The 19,560-nt window shown below is 43.1% G+C and overlaps 7 protein-coding genes across 10 annotated transcripts; 4 read left to right on the top strand and 3 right to left on the bottom strand.

Moving 5' to 3' along the window:
* The first annotated feature begins 68 nt into the window (after window positions 1–68).
* On the top strand, window positions 69–1,205 carry LOC124200426. 2 transcript variants are annotated; one of them, XM_046596661.1, is made up of 3 exons: window positions 69–179; window positions 542–599; window positions 676–1,205. In XM_046596661.1, the coding sequence occupies exons 1-3, from the start codon at window positions 152–154 to the stop codon at window positions 1,190–1,192; spliced, it is 603 nt and encodes a 200-aa protein (XP_046452617.1). In that variant the 5' UTR covers window positions 69–151; the 3' UTR covers window positions 1,193–1,205. The 2 variants fall into 2 exon arrangements, with proteins under 2 accessions (XP_046452617.1, XP_046452616.1); XM_046596660.1 differs by lacking the exon at window positions 69–179 and having other exon boundaries at window positions 191–599.
* Window positions 1,190–4,253, bottom strand: LOC124200429. Its single transcript, XM_046596663.1, has 2 exons — window positions 4,072–4,253; window positions 1,190–1,799 (listed from the first exon to the last, which is right to left on the bottom strand). Exons 1-2 carry the CDS (start codon window positions 4,209–4,211, stop codon window positions 1,637–1,639), a joined length of 303 nt encoding a protein of 100 aa, XP_046452619.1. The 5' UTR covers window positions 4,212–4,253; the 3' UTR covers window positions 1,190–1,636.
* On the top strand, window positions 2,600–3,722 carry LOC124200428. The gene is made up of 2 exons (XM_046596662.1): window positions 2,600–2,758; window positions 2,848–3,722. The coding sequence occupies exons 1-2, from the start codon at window positions 2,742–2,744 to the stop codon at window positions 3,398–3,400; spliced, it is 570 nt and encodes a 189-aa protein (XP_046452618.1). The 5' UTR covers window positions 2,600–2,741; the 3' UTR covers window positions 3,401–3,722.
* A 628-nt stretch (window positions 4,254–4,881) lies between the features above and the next one.
* Window positions 4,882–6,687, top strand: LOC124200416. Its single transcript, XM_046596639.1, has 2 exons — window positions 4,882–5,091; window positions 5,177–6,687. Exons 1-2 carry the CDS (start codon window positions 5,075–5,077, stop codon window positions 5,673–5,675), a joined length of 516 nt encoding a protein of 171 aa, XP_046452595.1. The 5' UTR covers window positions 4,882–5,074; the 3' UTR covers window positions 5,676–6,687.
* A 30-nt stretch (window positions 6,688–6,717) lies between these two features.
* On the bottom strand, window positions 6,718–9,717 carry LOC124200412 (uncharacterized protein PB18E9.04c-like). Of its 2 annotated transcripts, none has more exons than XM_046596635.1 (7): window positions 9,556–9,717; window positions 9,129–9,212; window positions 8,813–9,001; window positions 8,620–8,741; window positions 8,432–8,553; window positions 8,229–8,365; window positions 6,718–8,164 (listed from the first exon to the last, which is right to left on the bottom strand). In XM_046596635.1, exons 2-7 carry the CDS (start codon window positions 9,190–9,192, stop codon window positions 6,936–6,938), a joined length of 1,863 nt encoding a protein of 620 aa, XP_046452591.1. In that variant the 5' UTR covers window positions 9,193–9,212; window positions 9,556–9,717; the 3' UTR covers window positions 6,718–6,935. The 2 variants fall into 2 exon arrangements, with proteins under 2 accessions (XP_046452591.1, XP_046452592.1); XM_046596636.1 differs by having other exon boundaries at window positions 9,569–9,713.
* A 286-nt stretch (window positions 9,718–10,003) lies between these two features.
* LOC124200413 (mucin-2-like) lies at window positions 10,004–15,966 on the bottom strand. Its single transcript, XM_046596637.1, has 7 exons — window positions 15,808–15,966; window positions 12,180–12,548; window positions 11,885–12,106; window positions 11,690–11,823; window positions 11,507–11,628; window positions 11,298–11,434; window positions 10,004–11,225 (listed from the first exon to the last, which is right to left on the bottom strand). The coding sequence occupies exons 2-7, from the start codon at window positions 12,235–12,237 to the stop codon at window positions 10,096–10,098; spliced, it is 1,803 nt and encodes a 600-aa protein (XP_046452593.1). The 5' UTR covers window positions 12,238–12,548; window positions 15,808–15,966; the 3' UTR covers window positions 10,004–10,095.
* A 217-nt stretch (window positions 15,967–16,183) lies between these two features.
* Window positions 16,184–19,497, top strand: LOC124200411. 2 transcript variants are annotated; one of them, XM_046596634.1, is made up of 5 exons: window positions 16,184–16,328; window positions 16,406–18,570; window positions 18,625–18,765; window positions 18,838–19,009; window positions 19,083–19,497. In XM_046596634.1, the coding sequence occupies exons 1-5, from the start codon at window positions 16,274–16,276 to the stop codon at window positions 19,163–19,165; spliced, it is 2,616 nt and encodes an 871-aa protein (XP_046452590.1). In that variant the 5' UTR covers window positions 16,184–16,273; the 3' UTR covers window positions 19,166–19,497. The 2 variants fall into 2 exon arrangements, with proteins under 2 accessions (XP_046452590.1, XP_046452589.1); XM_046596633.1 differs by having other exon boundaries at window positions 18,835–19,009.
* Window positions 19,498–19,560: the final 63 nt, after the last annotated feature.

Here is a 19,560-nt window from a genome sequence, read left to right as displayed (position 1 = left end):
TAAGCATACTCAAAATCCATCTATTGAGCTTAGTAGGCGAATAATAATGCCTCGACAGTCGCCCTAGATCCCTTCATCTGTTCATCAATCACATCATTCCTTCAGCCGACGAACTTTATTGACCAGATCACGCGCGTAGTAGAAACGAGAAATGATCTCATTTAATTCATTTAATGAAGGTATGAACTTTTTTAAATATCGTTGGTTTATAACGGCTGTAAAAAATTTGGTTGTCGTGAACGACCGTACGAATATCGAATATCTTCGTCAAACGTGTTTGAACCACACGTCTTGCAATTTCTGAAAGGCCGCCGCCGCCAGAAAAACAGTAAAGTAAAATATTGATTAGCCAAGTTATTTGAAATGAAATCACAATTGAACCGCTGTTGCAATATCCATGAATCATTATTTATTATTCCTTTCGACGACACAGCAACGTATAATCGACCAATTAGCCGCCATTTATTCTTCCAGTACAACTCCTTCACTTCCATTTTTGTCTTTTCCTCATGCGCTCGATTTATTTTGTTTGGTAAAATAGCTTTTAATTCATCTGCTGCTACCAAAATTGTTGATTCCACTGCCCATCTTCTTCCAAGGTAATCAAACCGCATAATTAAAAAAAAAATACTCGTTTCATTGATTCTTCGTGTTTGTTGTTCCAAAATCATCCAGTCATAGCAGCGCCAAATTTTACAACGTTGTCAAGTTGGGAGAATGTGTAGAAGAATTTGACATGACGAAAAGAGAAGCCAAATTTGCATTTCGATCCACTGATTTGGGCAGTTGGGATTCTGATTTTTTCGCAAGTGTAAGCGACATCACCAATTCGAAGCCCAAGACGATCCAGCATTGGGCACTGGTCGTTCACTTTCCCAGAGGAAAGAAAACGTATTTCTTTAAAGCTCGGGCCGACAACGGCCTTCTTCTCGCCTATCGTGCAGAGGGCGTCGCCTATCAAGTGTTCGAGAAAGCCACGTACATCGGCACGGTCGAGACTTGTCCCAGTGAACTACTGGAGAAAGCCAAACAAGTTCCAACAGGAGAGTACGACGTGTTATTGAATAACCGTCAAACATGGCTCAAAGACTTTTTACTTCTCATTTCTCCCGAATTGTTGGTAGCGCTACACGATAAAGTTCCTGACACTAAAACCTACTTGAATTATCTTGCCAGAAAATTTAATAAATAATCTAATAGTCCGACTTGTAATTGACTAGAGTAATTTAATTTAGGGATAACATAAATGAAAGAGGCGCACAAGGTTTAACATTTCAATTGGTTGATCGGGTTTGGGTATAGTCTAGTAACCTGACATCATACTACATAACACGACCATTGGTCTCGGCGCATTTCGGCGTTATAAGATGCCAAGACAACCTAGTCGAACCAAATAGTCGAAAACATCTTTAATCGAAAATGACATTTCCACAACTTTTCAATGATAAGACCAGTAGATCAACCAGTCAATCGATTTTATAAGGTATAGCACTTATTATTAACCGAGTTATTCACCATGAGATTGGGTGGTAAGAAAAAGTGCAATTCATTTTCCCTTCAAATTTTGCTATGCAATCACAGCAAAATCAAACGCAATCTAAGTGTGCCGGTAAACTTTCATAGAGTTAGACTAATCCTAATTACATTCGACACTGTAAATGACCGGGATCAACTCGCGATGCTTCAAGTCGTAAATGAGCAAAGCCAATCCTTTCCTCTTCACCTCAGTTGCAGCAGGTTCTCTTCTCGAGTTCTCGTTGAAATCATCTTCGTCCATGAGGCTGGGTCGTCTGGCAAAACTGCAATTTAAGAGAAGGCAATCAAATGGGAGTAAAAATAGTGTAGGAGCGATTCAATACAAACGAATGCCGTTAATGTTGGATTGACAATAACAACAGAAATACTTGGACAGTTGACTACACGGTTATCATTTTCTGTGGGGTCGTTAAGTGCGTGCAGCAAACTTTCGATAAATTGAAGGCATGTAGTCGATAATTGAGATATAAAAAATTGATACAGTTTCTATAAGTTCATACCCAATTACGTAAAAGGCAGAGAAAGTCAAATTAAAATTATTCCGCGAAATTTGCATTAGTGCTTAAATATGTTGATGAATAAACCTTCTTAATTTTCACGGAAAATGCCTTTCCATCTATTAGAAAATGCCAAGACTATCGATCAGAAACTTGCTCCATGATGACGATTATTAAAGAGAGAACTCAGATAAAATATATCTCTGTGGATACGTACGTACAGTTACATGCAACACACAACTATTGAAAAACAAAAGAGAAAAAAAAAACAGTAAATAATCCGAAAATTGAGAAATGAATAAGATTAAAAGCTCTCCGTGTTGAAAGAGTTTGATTAAGCATTAAGGTCATACTTAATGACGTCAAGGTTTAGAAAGTCTAACTCAATCTAATCCGCTAGACTTGCGTATTAGTTCTTAAATATGTTGGTGAATAAGCGTCATTATTTTCAAGGCAAATGCTGTTTCGTTTACTTAAAACGCCTAGATAATCGATTAGAAAATTGCTCCATGATTTATCAACTCAGATAAGGGCCAGTGTCGAAATCATTCGCAACTATCCTTTTTCCAACGGTTATCAATTATCCCCGTGTCTTCAACCAATACGCTTGCTGGATCTGCCATTTTGGTGTGTTATTTGGACCCAAAAGTAACAAGGACATAGCAGATTCCGGAAGACAAAGAAGATTCCTGTTGCGTAATAGCTACGATGGGAAACACAGAGAGGTACGTCACCTTAATAATTCGATGAAACTCAGCAACATAATCTAAAATACTTGTTACTATTCTCGTTCGATACAACGGGCGAAAAATAGTGGTTTCAATAGGCACATTGATTTTGTCAAATTGAGAGAATGCGAAAAAGAACATGACAACGAAACAAGAGAGGCCAGATTCGCGTTTCGCTGCCCAATTCTAAACTCAACCCCGAACTGGACGTTGGTCATTCAGTTCCCCAACAGGAACAGTCCGTCTTCCACGAAAACGTACCTGTTTCAAGCTAGAGAAGAAAATGATCTCCTTCAAGCCTTCCGAGCGGAAATTCACGGAAACGTTGAAGTCTTTCAGAAATCCACGTATTTCGGTACGGTCGAGACTTCTCCCAACGAATTACTGGAGAAAGCGAAACAAGTGAAAACAGGAGAGTACAACGTATTAGCCAATAAAAAAGCATGGCTAAAAGAATTTTTGGAACTTATATCCCCCGAGTTGTCGATCGATCTTAGCAGAAAATATCTTAGGGCTAAAAGAGAAGCAATTGAAAATCGAAAACGAAAAGATGATAGTTTTATCCGTAACCTTGTAACAGCGGAAATGGTTTTGGCTGCTGGTTTGGTTGGTTTAATGGTGGGTAGTAGTAGAACATAATGCATTTTCCTATTGATTGCTTACTTGAAAGGGCATTGATCAGTATACTTAACCCTACCGATAGTTTGCCCTCCCAAATGTTTGCCGTGAACTTGAAAGTAACCAAGAACGCCACATATTCGATGGATTTAAGACTTGCCCCTACATATTAGAAAATCAGTTTTCGGATTCACTACACTCGACGAGACAAAGTCGGTCGATTGATTGAACAATTAACCGTTCTCTTGATTGCAATGCTTTTGATTATGCTCTCGTGTGTACACTCCAACCAAATGTAAACAATAAACGGCTGCCCTTGGAAGAAAATTCCGTGAAAATTCAATTTCAAGATCAAAGACTGGAATAACGATTCTCTCCATGGAAATATTTTCTTTGCCCACATTCCCTTGTAAAGGTTAAGAAAAAAGAACGGGATGTGCGTACGTTAGTGTGCCTTCAACTAGGTGACGTACCATCCCACACTCACTGCACTAAAACCCTCACCATCAGATACGCTTGGAATTTTAGGAAATAAACACACATCACGGGAGGCATCGGCCGTCTGGAGAATCGTGGGAGAATTGTCTAGGATAGATCTATAGGCACGCTATTTCAAATCAACCAAAAAGTTAACCATCACCACTACAAAAGACTCGAAACAACAAGTCAATTTGGACTGACACTTGACTTACCTGATCATGGTACGCAATGGTACGTATTCAGACAGATCCAATCCCCGAGTATAACTGGCACAGGTTTGGGATGACACATTTATGCTGATAATGGATATGCTTCCAGGGATTGGAGTAACACAACAGCCATGAGACAGCATCTCCTTTCCTGCAAGAAATAAAACAAGGTGTAGACAATTTGACATTTCAATAGGTTGTCTTCTTCTCATCACATAAAAAGGTCATTCTAGGGTTTTTCGCAACTACCGCAATGCTGCATGGAAACCTCATAGACGTAGATGCATAGAGAACAAAAGAAGGGAAGAGCACACACACCCGGCTGACCGCAAAAACTCAGATGGCTCAAATTTCGGATTTCTCTTTAATTATTCTGGATTAGCGGTGCGGCTATGCGTACATGGCAGCAAATCCATTCCTGGAAGAAATAAATTTGGACTCGATTATCACTTTCTATTGGATCGTTACGTATAGTGCATGCAAGAGACAACTGTTGATAATCTCAAGCAAAGTGAGATTTTAAAAACAGATAAGATTTCTCCGTATTGTACAGTTTCTACAAGTTCATACCTAAAATGACGTCAAAGGCTTAGAAAGTCAAATTCAAACTGAACAGGAAATTTGCATTGATTCTAAAATATGTTGATGAATGAACCGTCATTATTTTCTCGACATATGCCTTTTCATCTATTAGAAAATGCCGATCAGAAACTTGCTCCATGATGCCGATTATTAAAGAGAACTCAGATAAGGGCCGTGTCAAAATCATTCGCGACTGATACACTTTAATCAACGGTTATCAGTTAGCTCCAAGTCTCTTCAACCAATTCTTAACCTCAGTCGCACAGAAAATCATTTTCTGTAAGTATAAAATTGTTTTCTCCAATTACCGTCGAACATTAGTATGGCTATGAAAATTGCATTAATCTTCTAAATGTGTCGATGGGATGAAAAGTTAACACGGATCACTAAAAAGTAAATTTAAATATTTGTTGTAAAAGCTACGATGGGAAGCAGCACAAGGTATACGTCACCTAAATAGCTAATTCTTAATAAAATTCAACAATCCATATTAATATACTCTTTTCATGTAAACGGCGAAAAATAGTGATCTCAACATTGTCAAATTGGAAGACTGTGAAGAAGAATGTGACTGCACGAAAAGAGAGGCCAAATTCGCATTTAGATCCAGTGATTCTCTACCTGGAAACAGCCCCACGTCAGTCCAGCACTGGACACTGATCATTCATTTCCCCAGAGGCAAGAAAACGTACCTGTTTCAAGCCAAAGAAGAAAATGGTCTCCTTCAAGCCGGCCGAGCAGAAATTCCATTCAAAGACCGTCAAAGACATCCAAGTGCTGAGAAGGCCACGGTCGAAACTTCACCCAACGAATTATTGACGAAAGCTAAAAAAGTCAAAAAAGGAAATTACAACGTCTTGTTGAACAACTGGCAAACATGGATCAAAGAATTCTTACGTCTCATTTCCCCCAAGTTGATGACGTGGTTGAAAGAAAAAGTGGCCGCAACTGAAAGTGGCCCAAACATTTCGTCGTCTTCAGTGGAACATGAATGTGAGAAACAAAAACTTGCAAATAAAAGTTAATTAAGATTTAGACAAACTTGCTAGTTGCTCCTTGATCAGTACAAAGGAGTCTCGCAGACCATTTGTCTATCAATTTTATTGACTTTGAGGTCAATTGTAGTTTCCTACGTCAAAAATGAAAACGGCTGTAACTTTCCCATCGATTTGTTTCTAAACTATCGGTGTTTTGTTCAAACAGTCCCCAAAGTTAAGTTGGATAATTCAATGCCAGACAATAGTTGGATCTAAATTCGATTGAATATGCTCTTACATGCACTTGAACCCAAAGTCAAAAATAAACCTGTAGAAAACACATGCCACACCGACTGAAATGAAACCTGAATCATCAAGAAAAGATTAGGCATAGATCACGGAAGGGAATCATATGAGTGAGAGCTACTGCACAGCCTTACAATAAGAAATCTGCTAACGGGCAACAAGTTATGAACAGAATGCATTGAAAAGAGATGCTCACCATATCAATTAAGAAAAGGAGAGTAATTTCCCAATAAAGATGTTACTCTCACAAGATCCAAATGCTATCGGCTCCATCTGAGACAAATGGAAAGAACTGTGACGAGTAGAGGAATCGACACACTCAATTATACAGTTTCTTTCGCAACATTTTCCTTGTAAATTCAATATTGAAATCAATGCAGAGAGAAGCAGTACAAACCAACCTGGATAACACGGATAAAATTATTTTGGTTACCCCGTGTACATGCGGTCTAGTCTGGGACGTCTCCTGTTGAAGAATGGCGTTTCTTTCTTTGAACACAGCGGGGCAGCACAAGTCATCCCTTCCCATTTCTAATCCTTTTATTTAACCTTGAAATTATTCAGAAAATATTTGGACGGGAGATGTAGAAAAAAGGTAGCCCTACCTCCACATCATTACCATATTTTGTTTTCATACGTGCAAAAAGTTTTCAAATGACCTTCATTTTTTGTTGACAAGTTAATGAAATAAGAATCAACTTGAACTATTCCCACATCTTGCCAATGAAACAAAATAAATGTAATATCAAGACTAGACAATGGATGTCGTGCTGAAAGTATGATGTTCTGAAAGTAAAGACAAACTTTTATTTGTCGAATAAAAATCTAGAATTGAAAAATAAGTTAAACAGAATCTGATAACAGATGAAAGCAACGACAGTTAAACACTAAACAGGCAACCCATTCCAAGGGAATTGCACATGTTTATCCGAGTTATTTGTAGTGTCATTTGAGTTAATGATTAACTTTTAATCATTTAAAAAATTAAAAATCAGCGTGCAATTAGTCTTCAAATGTCAACAAAGGGTTACGAAGGGGTGGCTTGTAGAAATTGGGTCGATTGCTGCTGGAAGCTTTGATGGTCGTCGATGGCGGAAGTTTAATAGGCGAATGACTCGAGTTGCTGGATGTCATCTTGCCCGGCTCACTAATAATGGCGGAAATGTTGTTGCTGGTATTTTCCGGCTTGTTGCTTGGCGATTTCAAGACGACGTCGATCAAAATCACTTCAGAATTGTTTTCTGCCAAATTGGCAACGCCATTCGACGGTTTCTTTTGGTTCGACAAAAATGGATGACGATGATCCGTTATTGTGGGAGGTTCCGGATTATTCCCTGGCAAATTCGGTCGCCGATTTCTAGGAGGAACTTGGACTTTTGCTGGTGGCAATTGCTGTTTACGTTTGGAATAAGGTTTGCTAGTACGGATGGTTAATGGTCTGGTATCAGCAGGATCACGGATTCTATCGGGAATGTCAATGTCTACAAAGAGCTCTGCAAATGATGGGCTAATTGGGTTATTGCTGGGTTTGGGCGATTGAACGGACACGGGGACATTGGGCCGATTCAACGGAGAATCCACAGCAGCAGGCGATGGACGATATTCCGTCAAAAATTCTTCCTCTGGCGCTTTCAAAATGAGCCAGGGAATATCGGGATCGCCGTTGGAAGTGTAAGCAGACGACGGACGTTTTGTGGTGGGGCTAAAACTGCTAGTCGGCTGAGTTGACGACGTGGTTGGATTTTTCGTTGACGTGCCAACAACTGAGGAATTATTCAACAAGGAGCTCGAACCGGGCAAAGCCACAGGATCACTGGGACTGCCTGTAGTAGTAGTTGTAGGGATTGTCGAGGACGGCATCAGGGTGGTCGTCGAAGGGATCTCCGTGACATTGTTGGACTCCGTGGATAAATTAACAGATACGGTCACATTATGCGGATGAGATTCCGCCAAGGATTCGTTAGTAGAGATGTTGGACTGGAGGACAGGAGGTTGAACGGCAGTCGTACCAAGATCCTGACTGGCGGCAACAGTTGTGCTGATTTCCGTAGTCGGTGACAAAGTGGTGGGTGTCGTAGAATTATCGATGGAATCGCTGGAATCATTTTCCGACGGTATGTAAACCGTGGGTCCACCCTCTGATTGTTTAGTTGAAAGCTGTTGTAGCCAGATGTTGTAAGATTCTGTGGCTTTTTCCAGAGTCATGTTTGACGCATTGGGAAGGCATTCACCTATTAATTTGATTGAAAAAAATAAAATAAAATTTGGTTTCTGATAATTGTGTTGGTTTCTCACCTGACAAGGTAAAACCCAATCCTTCGGCGAAGCCATCGTTGAGTCCGGCGTGTCTTAGAGTGATGGTCACATTTTCCGGCTGTTGGTTTTCGACGTACCACTGGAAATCAGGGACGGTGTTGATACGCCCACAAATCCTTATTGAAAAAGAAAAGCGTTGGATTAGGTTAGAGATAATAGGCCTTTTGCTGATTGCCATTTACTTGGTGTCGTTCATGAAGGGAGAGACGGTGTAGTATCCATGGCGACATCCACCGAGATCGGCCAGTCGACTGTATCCGTCGATTTTCATGGTGACCATTCCACGCCAGCAGTTCTTAGTCACCTAAAACATTTCAGGAAATGGGTTATAAAAGTATATAAAAGTAGATTTAAAAAATGAATGAAATACCTGGACATTCCACGAACAGATGAGCGGAGTTGATCGTTTGTATGGGAATTTGGTCGATTTGACGGTCACTTGATCCTTTCCATCAAATGTCAACGGGACGATGATGTCACCTTCACACAAATCTATTTAAAATATCCAATTAATCAAGAATTATTAAAGCACTCCAGCCAATGATAAATGTAAATATTTGTACCGATACGAAGTTGACCGCCGTCATCGGTCGGCACATAAAATGAGGAGCTGTTGGTGTGCCACTTGCCGGTGTATTTGGCGATGGCCGTCTGGCTATTTCCAGTCGACTCTGATGGCGGTGGGCTGTTGCTAGTCGACGTCGTACCTTCCGAGGCTGAATGCAGACCGAGGAGGAAAGAATCGAGGATACCTGATCAATATTTCAACTGACATTGTGAGTAATAAATCTAATCAAACGCCAGCAGCAGAACTGGAATTTGATCCATCTCGTTTTCTGTGCAGTTCATCACTTTTGACAGATTCGACAAATTATTTACCTGCCGAGGTGAAGTAGACGACGACGCAAAGGTCGAAAAACAAAACGAGAAATAGTTGGCGCATTTCTTACTGTTGCTGTCCGCCTAGAATGAAAAAAGAAAATGATGTAAATGAAAAAGAATTTGGTTTGGAAAGGTAAATGACAGCCGAGTTTAATTGATCCGCCCTCCCATAGATAGAACATGAAATAAGTTGTACATATTTAGAAATTAGAAAAAAATAGAAACAAATTGTCCATCAGACCACGTAACCCAAAGGTACACACAAAAGTTTTTCCTTCAACAGAAAAGTTACAAAATATCATCCGCGGAATGACACGGCAGGCTAGGCAATTGAAGGGCAACTATTGCAACAATAAACACACGGAAACACTATAAAAACCTTCGACACATCCATTAAGTAATTGAATCTAGCTCTACTCGGTACCTGGTAAACTTACACACAAGTCCAGTCAGTTGCTCAATTCATTTCCAAATGAGTTGTCGACTGTAAATGCAGCCGGACGGGATAACCAAAAATGGGCTGCCTCCTGGAGTCTGTTGCCACTTGTGTCCGTCCCGTGACGTTCCTAGATAAACAATTCCAAAAATAAATATAAAAACAAGAATGAGGACGAGTCATTTTTTAATTGACGTTAGAACTAGGCCGATTGAAATTAAAAACTCGAAAGTCGTATTAAACGCGTTGGGCCAGATCACACGTCCATTATAATAACAATAATAGCATCTAATACATACCCACAACTTTTATTCATTTGTTATTTGTAGTTTCCCCCCGTGGTGAGAGTTTCAAGGAAGCGTTTACGTTCGTATAAAAATGGGCTGAACGTCAATGAATGTGGGTAATTGGGTGCTGACTACAAGCGACCGTGAAATGTGTTATTATTGGGCTTTTATTTTGTCGTAATAAATAAAAAGAGTCGAAATTACAAGAGTCAAACAAGTCAATTCTGAGTAGGTCTGGTGGTTAAATTGTTGGAACAAAATAGCCGGGGAATGAATCTTTCCGTTTGTAAAGTTGGTTTGAAGGAACGTCTGGGTAATAATGATTCATTTCCGACGAGGATTCTGATGACGGGTGAGCAGGATCGGGAGGCGAGGCGAGAATGAGCCACGGAATTCCTTGGTGGTCGACAACTGGAACCTTTGGGCGGATTGGATCCGGTCGCTTCTTCTTTTGATTTGTGTTGGTTTGGGGAGATTTTAAAATGACCCACGGATTTCTGGAAGAACTTGACGCTGGGCGGACAGTTGTTGATGGTAAACGGACGAGTGGGCGTCGTTTAACTGGACGGACCATTTCTTGATGGTCTGGAATGAAAGGACGAGCGGTGGTGGACGACGGAGTCCGGTACATTTCCGTTAACGACGAATCATCAGGAGATTTGAGAATGAGCCAAGGAATCTCCGAGGGATTATCGTTGGAAACTGGAACGGCCGGCCGCTTTCTGCTGGCGGGGAACACGCTAGTCGGCGGACGTCGACTAATAGGGGCTCTGGTGATTGGCTTTGGGGTGGTAGGTAACGGACGACGACGGATCATTGGGAAACTTAAAGGAGAATTGTGATTAGAAACGGCTAAAATCCCCTCAGGAACGGGAGATTCGCTCAGCAAAGGCTGGGCCGTCGTTTCAATCGATTGCATTGTAGTAGTGGTAATGGGCAGCTGGGGAGACTCGGTGACAACATCAGAAATGATCGTCAAATGAACAGGATCAGCTTCATCGGCATCTATTTGCGGCAATAACGGGCGAATGGATCCGTTGGATTGTGTAAATGGATTCATTGCAATTGGGGGAAGGTCAACATCGTCGCTGTCGTCCGTTTGGTCAGAAGATGGACTCGAGTTTGATAATAGGACAGTCGGGGCTGGTGTAGTTGTCGAGTCGTCAGATGTAACGTTAGGAAATTCCATAGGACCTTTGGTGACGTTTGGCTGAGTTTCCCATAATTTCATGATGGGCTCCAATGGAACAAGGTCCGGCAAGACAACCGTCAGTTCACCCCTTGATCTCCTGGAGATTTGGTCCAGCCAATTCTTGTAGGATTTGATGGCTTTGCTGATTGTCAAGTCGGATTCGTCAGGCAGACACTCACCTGTTTGTTGTGTGGTGGTACAACGGGATTTGTAATCAACTTTAAATTTCCAATAGTAGAATAACTACCCACCTGACAGGGTAAAACCCAATCCTTCAGAGAACCCGTCATTGAGTCCGTTGTGCTTCAAGGTGATGGTCACATTTTCCGGCTGCTGATCCTCAATGTACCATTGAAAGGCCGGAACGTTATTGACACGGCCGCAGATTCTGTTGTGCCAATAGAGAAAACGGGATTTACCAAACAATTGACACACACAAAATGTTGGTAAATGTACGTACTTGGCTTCCTTCATGAATGGCGACACGCGGTAATATCCTTTCCTGCAGCCTTTCTCACTGGCCAGTCGACTGCGTTCGTTTATCTTCATCGTGACGAGTCCCCGGCGGCAATTGTCGCTCACCTACAAAGTACAAACAAGTGGCCAAATTCAATTTAACCAGATCTCTAATAATAACAAATACCTTGACATTCCACGAGCAGACGAGTGGATTGGTGCGTTTAAACGGGAATTCCATGGATTTAAAAATCAATTCCTTTTGGGGCTGGCCGTCGGGATGAGATAACGGGACGACGATGTTTTGAACGTGGCACAAATCTGCGTCAAGGGATTTCATTGGAATTGAATTGAATTTTAAATATTTGTGTTTTGGTCTTACCGACTCGCTGAAGGACGCCGCTAATCGTCGGCATCATCGTCGACGAGATATTGACGTCGTAGCCATCATTCACGCCGTTGTAATTATTGATGGGTGTGGCGATCAGCTCGTCCGGGATGGATGCAGGAGGAGGAGGAGTCGGCTCCGTCTTCACAGGACCCGGTCGCATAAATTTGTAAGTCGTGGCTGCGTGCATGCCTCGTGAAAATGATTCCAATATGCCTGTAAAGTTCAAAGGAAAACATTTAGATTAGTCTCAATCTTTTGGAATAAATGTCAATCGATTTCTACGTACCTGCAGAGGCGAAAAAGGCCACAAAGGAGAGGGCGATCAATGTCGGTAGGGCTAACATTCTCCGCGTATTATTTATTCCGCCGCTATAGGCGAGCGCCGGAATGGATGAAATTGGTCAGTTGCTCAATAGTCTCAATACTAAGGAAGCAACGGGCAACATGTCGACATTTATATATGGGTAAACGACGATTGTAGCACACGTCGATAACAACCGCCCACCACCAACACTCCAATGACAAACATTTTCTTCCAGCGACGACCAAAATGTGTTACGTTTCCTCGTCGAGACTCTCATCCGCTGGAGCGTGACAAACGGAAAAACAAATTTCAATTGACTCCATTTTAGCAGCTCCTGTACGATCGAAGACCCTTTTCACATCAAAGAATTGTACAAACAAAAAATGAATTTTGGCTATAGAATAATGAATGACGATTAAAATTTCAAAAGGGGCACTGCAGTTGAGTGGAATTAACAATTTAAAAACTTTGTTTTCTTCTTTTTGTCTTGTAAATAAATCTGGGCATTTTTTCCCTTTTCCGGTCGCTATGAGAGAAAGAAACGAATCGTCGCATCTTTCTTTCTTCTAAAATTATAATGAGCGCGTGGGAGGGAGTGGATAAGAGAGAGGGTGGGTTTTTCAATCAAAGAGAAAGCGCCGGAGAAGAAGAAATCCGTTTTTTCTCTATTTCTATTTCTCTGGTTTGTTTCTTTTAGTTTATTCATTGGCTGGTGAAAAACCACTCGCTTGTTTGTGGCAATATCCAGCATCTCTCTTTTCCTCTATGCATTTAGAGAAACACACATAGAAATGCCAACCCCCCTCATGGAACAGTCGTCCTCCATTAATATTGTGGTGGATAGTCTTATCCTCTAGTCCTATCCGATGGATTCAGGAGGATGCGTGGGGGGGCTGTCGACTGACACCGGTGACCCCGATTTTTTCACCTGGGCGACTGCTACAACCCCTTGGCCTTTCATCTCCCCCTTTCCTTTTTTCTTTAATAACACATCCCCCCCATCTTTCTTCTATCTGGAAATTTATTCTGTACACACCGCAAGACAAATGCCATCAACTTGAAGAGTTGAAGACCCTAATAGCAGCGGCCGGGGGTTCAGACTCCCTTCCCCCCTACACTCGGCGGGATCTGCGGCGGTGATGTGGCGCATCGTTAAACTTGCCGATAACGAACCGTCGCTTTTTTTACGAGAAAAATAAAATAAAATAAAATAAAATAAGAGGAAAGAAAGAAACAATCGTCTTTAGGTTCGGGGCACTGGGTCATCAAGATATTTTTCAAGTTTCCTCGTGCCGGAATCACCTTTTTTTTGGGGGGGGGGGGGGTTTCAGGTCCGGTTTATCTGATGGATTCCATCACTGCGTCGGTCGTACGCGCGCCGTAAATTTCCGTCGACTGATTATCTCATTTTGCCCTTTTACGTACCGGAGTAGTTGGCCACGTGGAAGAATGAATAAAGGGAGCGATTGAAAACCCGGGGATGAAAAGAAGGAAAAAAAAACCCGTTACTGACTCGAGCAGCACTTACGCGTTCACGTTTCTTTAGATTCGGCCAATCTGCACGGGGGATTATTCCATAGAGTCGATGATTGTTGCAACAGGTTTCCACCTTTTGCTTTGATTTCTTTAGACAAGAGCCAATGAATTCCACAACGGTAAATATTTCAGTTGTCAATTTGCTTTGGCATCATTGACTCGATTGCAATCGCTGCTGCTGCTGATCGTGCACGGGAAAAACCGGCCATCATCGCTGAACGATCGTCGCAGAAGCCGAACGCAAAATTGTCTCAAACCCAAAGGAAATGAATAAGACGAGCAGGTCCTTGACATTTCTACGCCATCGCGTAAAATTGAGAGCGACAAATCATTTTCATTTCAAAACGGGAAGTAAAACAGAAACAAAAGTTTCACGCCCCGACATTGACTGGCCAAAGTTCACCGTTGGAAAAGTAGAAACTCGAATGGAAAAATAGGAAATGAAAAGGGGAAAAAAGCGAAAACGGTTTCCACTAGCAAACACAATGTAGTGGAATTAAAAAAGGGTTTCCGTGTTTAGGGGGTGCCGTTACCGTCACTCGTCTGATGAAAGGGAATGGCACAGCCAACCAACAACAATAACAAACAAATAAACCCCAACATCAAAACTGATTTCCTTTTCACAGAGCCAACGGGCACAAGACGATTCGTACCTGTGAAACGGAAAAACAATTTGGGCCCGGTGCTATTCTTCTTATTTCTAATAAACACGCACATTTCCCCCCATATTCTGGAAATTAGTAAAATTTAAATCAAAAGATTTTCGCTCGTCTCAAAACGAAACTAAAAGGGAATTGCGGTCGGAGAGGTCGCGACCGGAGACCCACCCACCCGCTGGTTTTTAGGGAATTTTTTCAAGAAACTGCTGCACATGGCCCGACGTGCGTCTCAAGGCCAAAAATGCTGAAAGCAAAAGGGAAAAAAAGTTGCCGATGATGAAACATAATAATAATCACTGGAATAATAATGACTAGTACCTTCCAATTAGACCTGCGGCCACACACCCAAAAATAAAAAGGCAAGGCTGTTTTGTGCACTCGATCGAATAAGAAGGACTCGACCTTTTTTTTTCCTTATGGCTTTTCTGACTTTTCATGTGAACATGGGAAATTTCCAAAGTGCAACAACAACTCGACTTTGCTGGTTCGGTTGCAATGAGAACATTTACAGTGAAACGCGGCGTCCCGGCTAATGACACGCCAAGCGGACGGAGCAACATCACGAGCACAACCGGCAGCTGCAGCAGTTCAGGGTCACATTATTCTCATTTAGAAAGAAAAATTTTAAAAAGAGGAAAAAATATTGTTTGAGTTTTAAAATAACGTTTCCAGGTTCTACCCGGCGCCACCACCTTGTAAAAACAGGACGAAATAAAAGACAAGGCCGACAATGAGAAACGTCAACAACATGAGGGACGGCCGACGAGCGGTCGTATTTGATTTGTTCAAGCTCGTCCGATGGACAGACGGATGAGGAGAAAAACATGATTGTAAAAATGAATGCCAGTCTTTACCAGTTACCGTTTAGGATATCAACTAAAATCTCTGATCCCCGCACTCCTTTCCAACCCTCACCCCACCATCTCACAAGAAGAAGAAAAACCCATTGGGGAAATGGAGGGAAACCACTTTCACCGCACACATTTGGGGGGAATATCATTCCGGCCTGTTGAACTTGAATCAAACGTCTCATGAATTATACAATTCAGACGGGGAAAGTTATAACAGAAATAGGCATAGGGGGGATCAAATGTAAGGCATATCTCTCTATAGTTCTTTTTTCAAAGGGAAGAAGAAGAGCCCACGTGATTATCTCTATATGAAAAGAGAAAATGAAATGGTTTCTTCTTCCTGGTATGGTTCCATTTTCCATTCCAGTTGGAAGGTCAAGGAGCGGGGGTGGTGGTGGTCCTCCTCTTTCTCATTTTTATCCATTTTTCAACCAAAAAAGAGAAAAGTTTTAGATGTCTGCCCCCCTCTTACCCCCTGCCCTGCCCATGTACTACACACTTTCTCCCATAAAACTAAAATTCAAACTCTGAGAGAAATAAAAAGGAATGCGGATGATTGTTTACCTGACAGAAGGAAGGAGAAGCCAATGCTCGTCCATGTCCATCGTCGTGTGTGTGTGGAGCAGCACAGCAGCAGCGAAATGGGCGGAGAAGAAAAGAATAAAAAGGTCGAAATGCAAGAGGAGAAAAAGGAGGAGCTGCTGGCCCATGGCCGTGGCAGCCAACCTCCAAATAAGAGAACGAGTCTCGGAGCAGAGCATTTCCGAGCGAGGCGGTTGACCTGCGCCAAAAAAGATTCTCCTCATCCAACGAAAAACGACGGCAGGGGGGCCCCTTCGTTTCTTCTTTCCTGACTGCTGCTGCTGCCATGGGACGGACGACAGACTTTTGCTTTCAGCCGCTCCGGCCAGCAAAGGCAGTCGCTCCATCAGCCTCACACGGAGCGCATCGCTTCCACTTCACCTCCGCCCAGCTCTCCTCCATTCCACAATCCAAGTAGACAGCACACGGCAAGTCCACATCGGCCATCATGATTATTCACCATCTTCTTCTCATCGCTGCCTCTTTCGTTGCTTCCATTCAAGGTAAACACTAAATTTTAATTCCGTTTAAATAAAATTAAATTCAAGTGGGGAATTATCTAATTTTTAAAAATAAAAAGGAGGACGAAATTGCGGCACTCACCCGTCCTTGATTTACCTGCAACGCGGCGATAAAAGTTCCGTCGAGTATTGGGTCCCTCCGCCAGAGACCCCCGTCCTCCAGGCCGAACCGGAAATGTCCCTCCAATCGCGTCTGGATGAATTAGAAGAAGAAGAAGAAAATGTTCCATCGTCTTCGACCCAAGTTCCAGCCGTGGAATTGTCGACCACGGGCGGATTGACGACCTGGCGGACCAACGACGAAGAATTCGGCGAATGGAGAATCACCACTTCCTCCATGCCGTCCATCAAAGACGAGAGTCTAACTGTTTCCAGCCAGATGCCCATCTTGGCCGACTCCATTAATGTAGCGGAATCCAAACAACAAGAAGAAGAATCGACTGGTTTTACGGGACTCAAGGTCAGCAGTGATGACGTCATCACTACCACGCCTCTCGCAACTGCTACCTCCCAGGCTCCCCATCACGCACCCCAGGCTCATGGGGTCAATGGCCACATTCCAGCACCAGAGACGAATGGAAATAATCAACTCTCGGACGCGACGGAATTTCCAGCCGTTGACGTAACGGAACCACAGACGGACGGGCCGCTTGTAGAACGGGTGGCAGACCAGCAGCAGCAATTCCGGCCGGAAGAAGAAGAACAGACGACCGAGGTGGCGGCAGTCGAACGAGATGGAGGAAGCCGAGTGGCGCCAGTGGAGAAAATATTCACGACGGAATCCACGCCGGAAGAGATCAATATGGAACCCATCACGAACTTCATTCAATTGCTGGAAACAAAAACCAAGGCGGAATTGCTGGAGAATCTCATGAAGGAGGAAAACTTGAGGCCGCATACTTCACGACCGGAAGTGTCGGCCAAGAATAACGAATCCATCACCGTCGAGAATTCCGATCTCCTCCATCCCGTCACAACAGAAGCCCACCCGCCGCCACCGCCGCCGACCACACAGGAGCCCACCGAAATGGCCACCGACAGCATCCAGATAGAAATCACCAAACATCAGCAAACCAAAGTCGATTCCGCACCGGAAGAATCCATCACTTCTCAACTGAAAGACGATTTCCAGGACATTGCCCACATCCTCATGTCCATTCCGGAACTGCCAAAGGCCGAAAATCAAGTCAAAGAAGTTGAAAATCCTCAAACGGAAGAACCGGAATCGGTGACGATTGCCGATTTCAAAAGCGATTTGCACTCGGCCATCGACATCCATGCGGAAGAGGTCGAACCGGTTACAGTTTCTGAAGAATGGCTGGCGAAAATCACCGGATCGCAGACGGAAGTGCCGGAACTCTTCAGCACCGAAGCTATTCTCCCAATCCGCATGGAAGAATCAAGCGTCCAGTCAATGACCAAACAAATGGAGCCGGAAGAGGACGTCACAACGGAGGAAACCATTTCTGTTGCTGGACTTTCGCAATCTGACGGAAGCGGAATGAATCCTGTGGAAGATATTATCCCGCCCAGCAGATCAAGCGTCCACATGGACCATCCGGAATTGAAGGTTGAAGGTAGCGGATTGTCTGATGCCATTCAAGAGGATCCAGTGGAAATTTTCAGCAAAATCGACGACGGAGTGGAAGGAAGTGGATTGAATGCCGCCAAGGAAATTTCTCCAATGGGCGTCGTCATCACTGAAGAACCGGAACTAAAAAAGGCGGAAGAAAATGGTCCCATCGAAAATTTGGGAACGGACGGAATGGAAAATCCTTTCCTCGTCAAAATAGAAACGCCAATCGAAGGAAGCGGATCACTTCTTCCCATTTCAGATGAATCCATCGCAGTCGTCGATCGGAGTGACGATCCGGCATCCGCAGTTGTTGAGGACGAATCGCCACCCGAATTCCGCAACGACGACGTTTTGATCAACCGCATCCGAACAATCGTCAACTCTTTGACCAACCCCAAAGATTCTTCTTCCTCCTTCCTACGCCGCACTTCCGGGCTCCTCCAGTCTGTTTTCAAGCGGACGAAACGGTCGACTAATCCGGCAGAGGTGGTCAACAGTCCTGCATTCCGCCAGTTCTTACGCTCTCAGCCGTTGCCCATACGACGGGCCCTTTCGCCAAACTTTTCGGGCCGATTCAGCCGCCAAATGGTTCCGTCCAACAGCGGCCAGGAAGAAGAGGATGGGGAAGAATGCGATTTGCACATCAAAGTAATTTAAGACAATGTTTAAAAGTGAAAAATAATTAATTTGTTTTACCTTTAGACGGATCCTGGATTGCATCTGCTGCTGACATTCCACAACATGAGCGCCCCCTACACATTAGACTGCGCCGGAGCTTACGTCGAAATCGAACGGGAAGGAAACGGTTTCGAAGCTCGTTGGTGCGGAAAACCCATCGGAGAGGTAAAAACAATTCAACTTTATTCATTTTTAAAAAGATTGTCTAACGCATTTTTTTCTTTTGTGGGGTAGCAGAGAGGAGTGAGATCGCACGTCATTTTCGCCCGCTCAGAGGTACGAGTCTCCGTCTACAATAACAAAAACACGCTCCTCAAACAGCAGTTCGTTACCGGTGTGGATGAAAACAATTCTTTGGATCCGCAGCCATTCACAATGGGTGCGACTGGATTCAGTGCCGATATCGAAGGTAAAAATTGCAACCCAACAAATTAAATCAAACATTTTCTAAAAAATCTTCTCCTTTTCCTGGCGGATTACAGTGATTGATTTACACGATGCTGGGCAGTTCACGTCCTTCCAGCGCTCAGAAGCCTACAGCAACGTCCACCGCCGGATTGGTTAAATTGTTACAAGGAAAAGAAAGATAAAACCACATTTCAATTCAAAGTTAAAACAGATGAAAATGTTTGACAAACGGTTTCAAACGAGCGCGGAAAACGGTCACCAACACACAGGCGCACTAGTCTCGGATCCTCTTTTTCTTTTTGTTCCTCCCTTTTCACTCTAAAAACTGCAAGAATGTTGAAGGAATATTCCATGTCTCTTTCGCTATTCCTCGTTCCAAAATCTCGTTCCCTGGTGGTGGACTTGGGGGTTTCAAAACAATGACCTTTTTCTATTGTATAAGGAAAATACGGAGGCAATTTGATTATCAATAAACGCATGTTCCTTCTACAAGAGTTTGCTGATCGATAGGGGCTAAAATTGGGATTTCAAATTCTTGTATCATTAACTTGA

This window comes from Daphnia pulex, chromosome 8, assembly GCF_021134715.1.
Source record: "Daphnia pulex isolate KAP4 chromosome 8, ASM2113471v1".
Taxonomy (NCBI): domain Eukaryota; kingdom Metazoa; phylum Arthropoda; class Branchiopoda; order Diplostraca; family Daphniidae; genus Daphnia; species Daphnia pulex.
The sequence above is the reverse complement of the archived record's forward strand: the minus strand, read 5'-3'. Positions and strand labels throughout refer to the sequence as shown.

Bases quoted from the DNA above. Each gene is read 5' to 3' on its own strand.
- LOC124200411 (XM_046596633.1), top strand. From the start codon at position 16,274: ATGATTATTCACCATCTTCTTCTCATCGCTGCCTCTTTCGTTGCTTCC. The intron at 16,329-16,405 runs GTAAACACTAAA...AAAAATAAAAAG, and splicing joins TTTCGTTGCTTCCATTCAAG to GAGGACGAAATTGCGGCACT. The intron at 19,010-19,082 runs GTAAAAATTGCA...GGCGGATTACAG, and splicing joins ATTCAGTGCCGATATCGAAG to TGATTGATTTACACGATGCT.
- LOC124200412 (XM_046596635.1), bottom strand. From the start codon at position 9,192: ATGCGCCAACTATTTCTCGTTTTGTTTTTCGACCTTTGCGTCGTCGTC. The intron at 8,742-8,812 runs GTACAAATATTT...TATTTTAAATAG, and splicing joins CGGCGGTCAACTTCGTATCG to ATTTGTGTGAAGGTGACATC. The intron at 8,554-8,619 runs GTATTTCATTCA...GAAATGTTTTAG, and splicing joins TCTGTTCGTGGAATGTCCAG to GTGACTAAGAACTGCTGGCG.
- LOC124200429 (XM_046596663.1), bottom strand. From the start codon at position 4,211: ATGCTGTCTCATGGCTGTTGTGTTACTCCAATCCCTGGAAGCATATCC. The intron at 1,800-4,071 runs GTAAGTCAAGTG...CTTAAATTGCAG, and splicing joins CCATTGCGTACCATGATCAG to TTTTGCCAGACGACCCAGCC.
- LOC124200413 (XM_046596637.1), bottom strand. From the start codon at position 12,237: ATGTTAGCCCTACCGACATTGATCGCCCTCTCCTTTGTGGCCTTTTTC. The intron at 12,107-12,179 runs GTACGTAGAAAT...TGAACTTTACAG, and splicing joins GGCCTTTTTCGCCTCTGCAG to GCATATTGGAATCATTTTCA. The intron at 11,435-11,506 runs GTACGTACATTT...TTGGCACAACAG, and splicing joins CCATTCATGAAGGAAGCCAA to AATCTGCGGCCGTGTCAATA.
- LOC124200426 (XM_046596660.1), top strand. From the start codon at position 364: ATGAAATCACAATTGAACCGCTGTTGCAATATCCATGAATCATTATTT. The intron at 600-675 runs GTAATCAAACCG...AAAATCATCCAG, and splicing joins ACTGCCCATCTTCTTCCAAG to TCATAGCAGCGCCAAATTTT.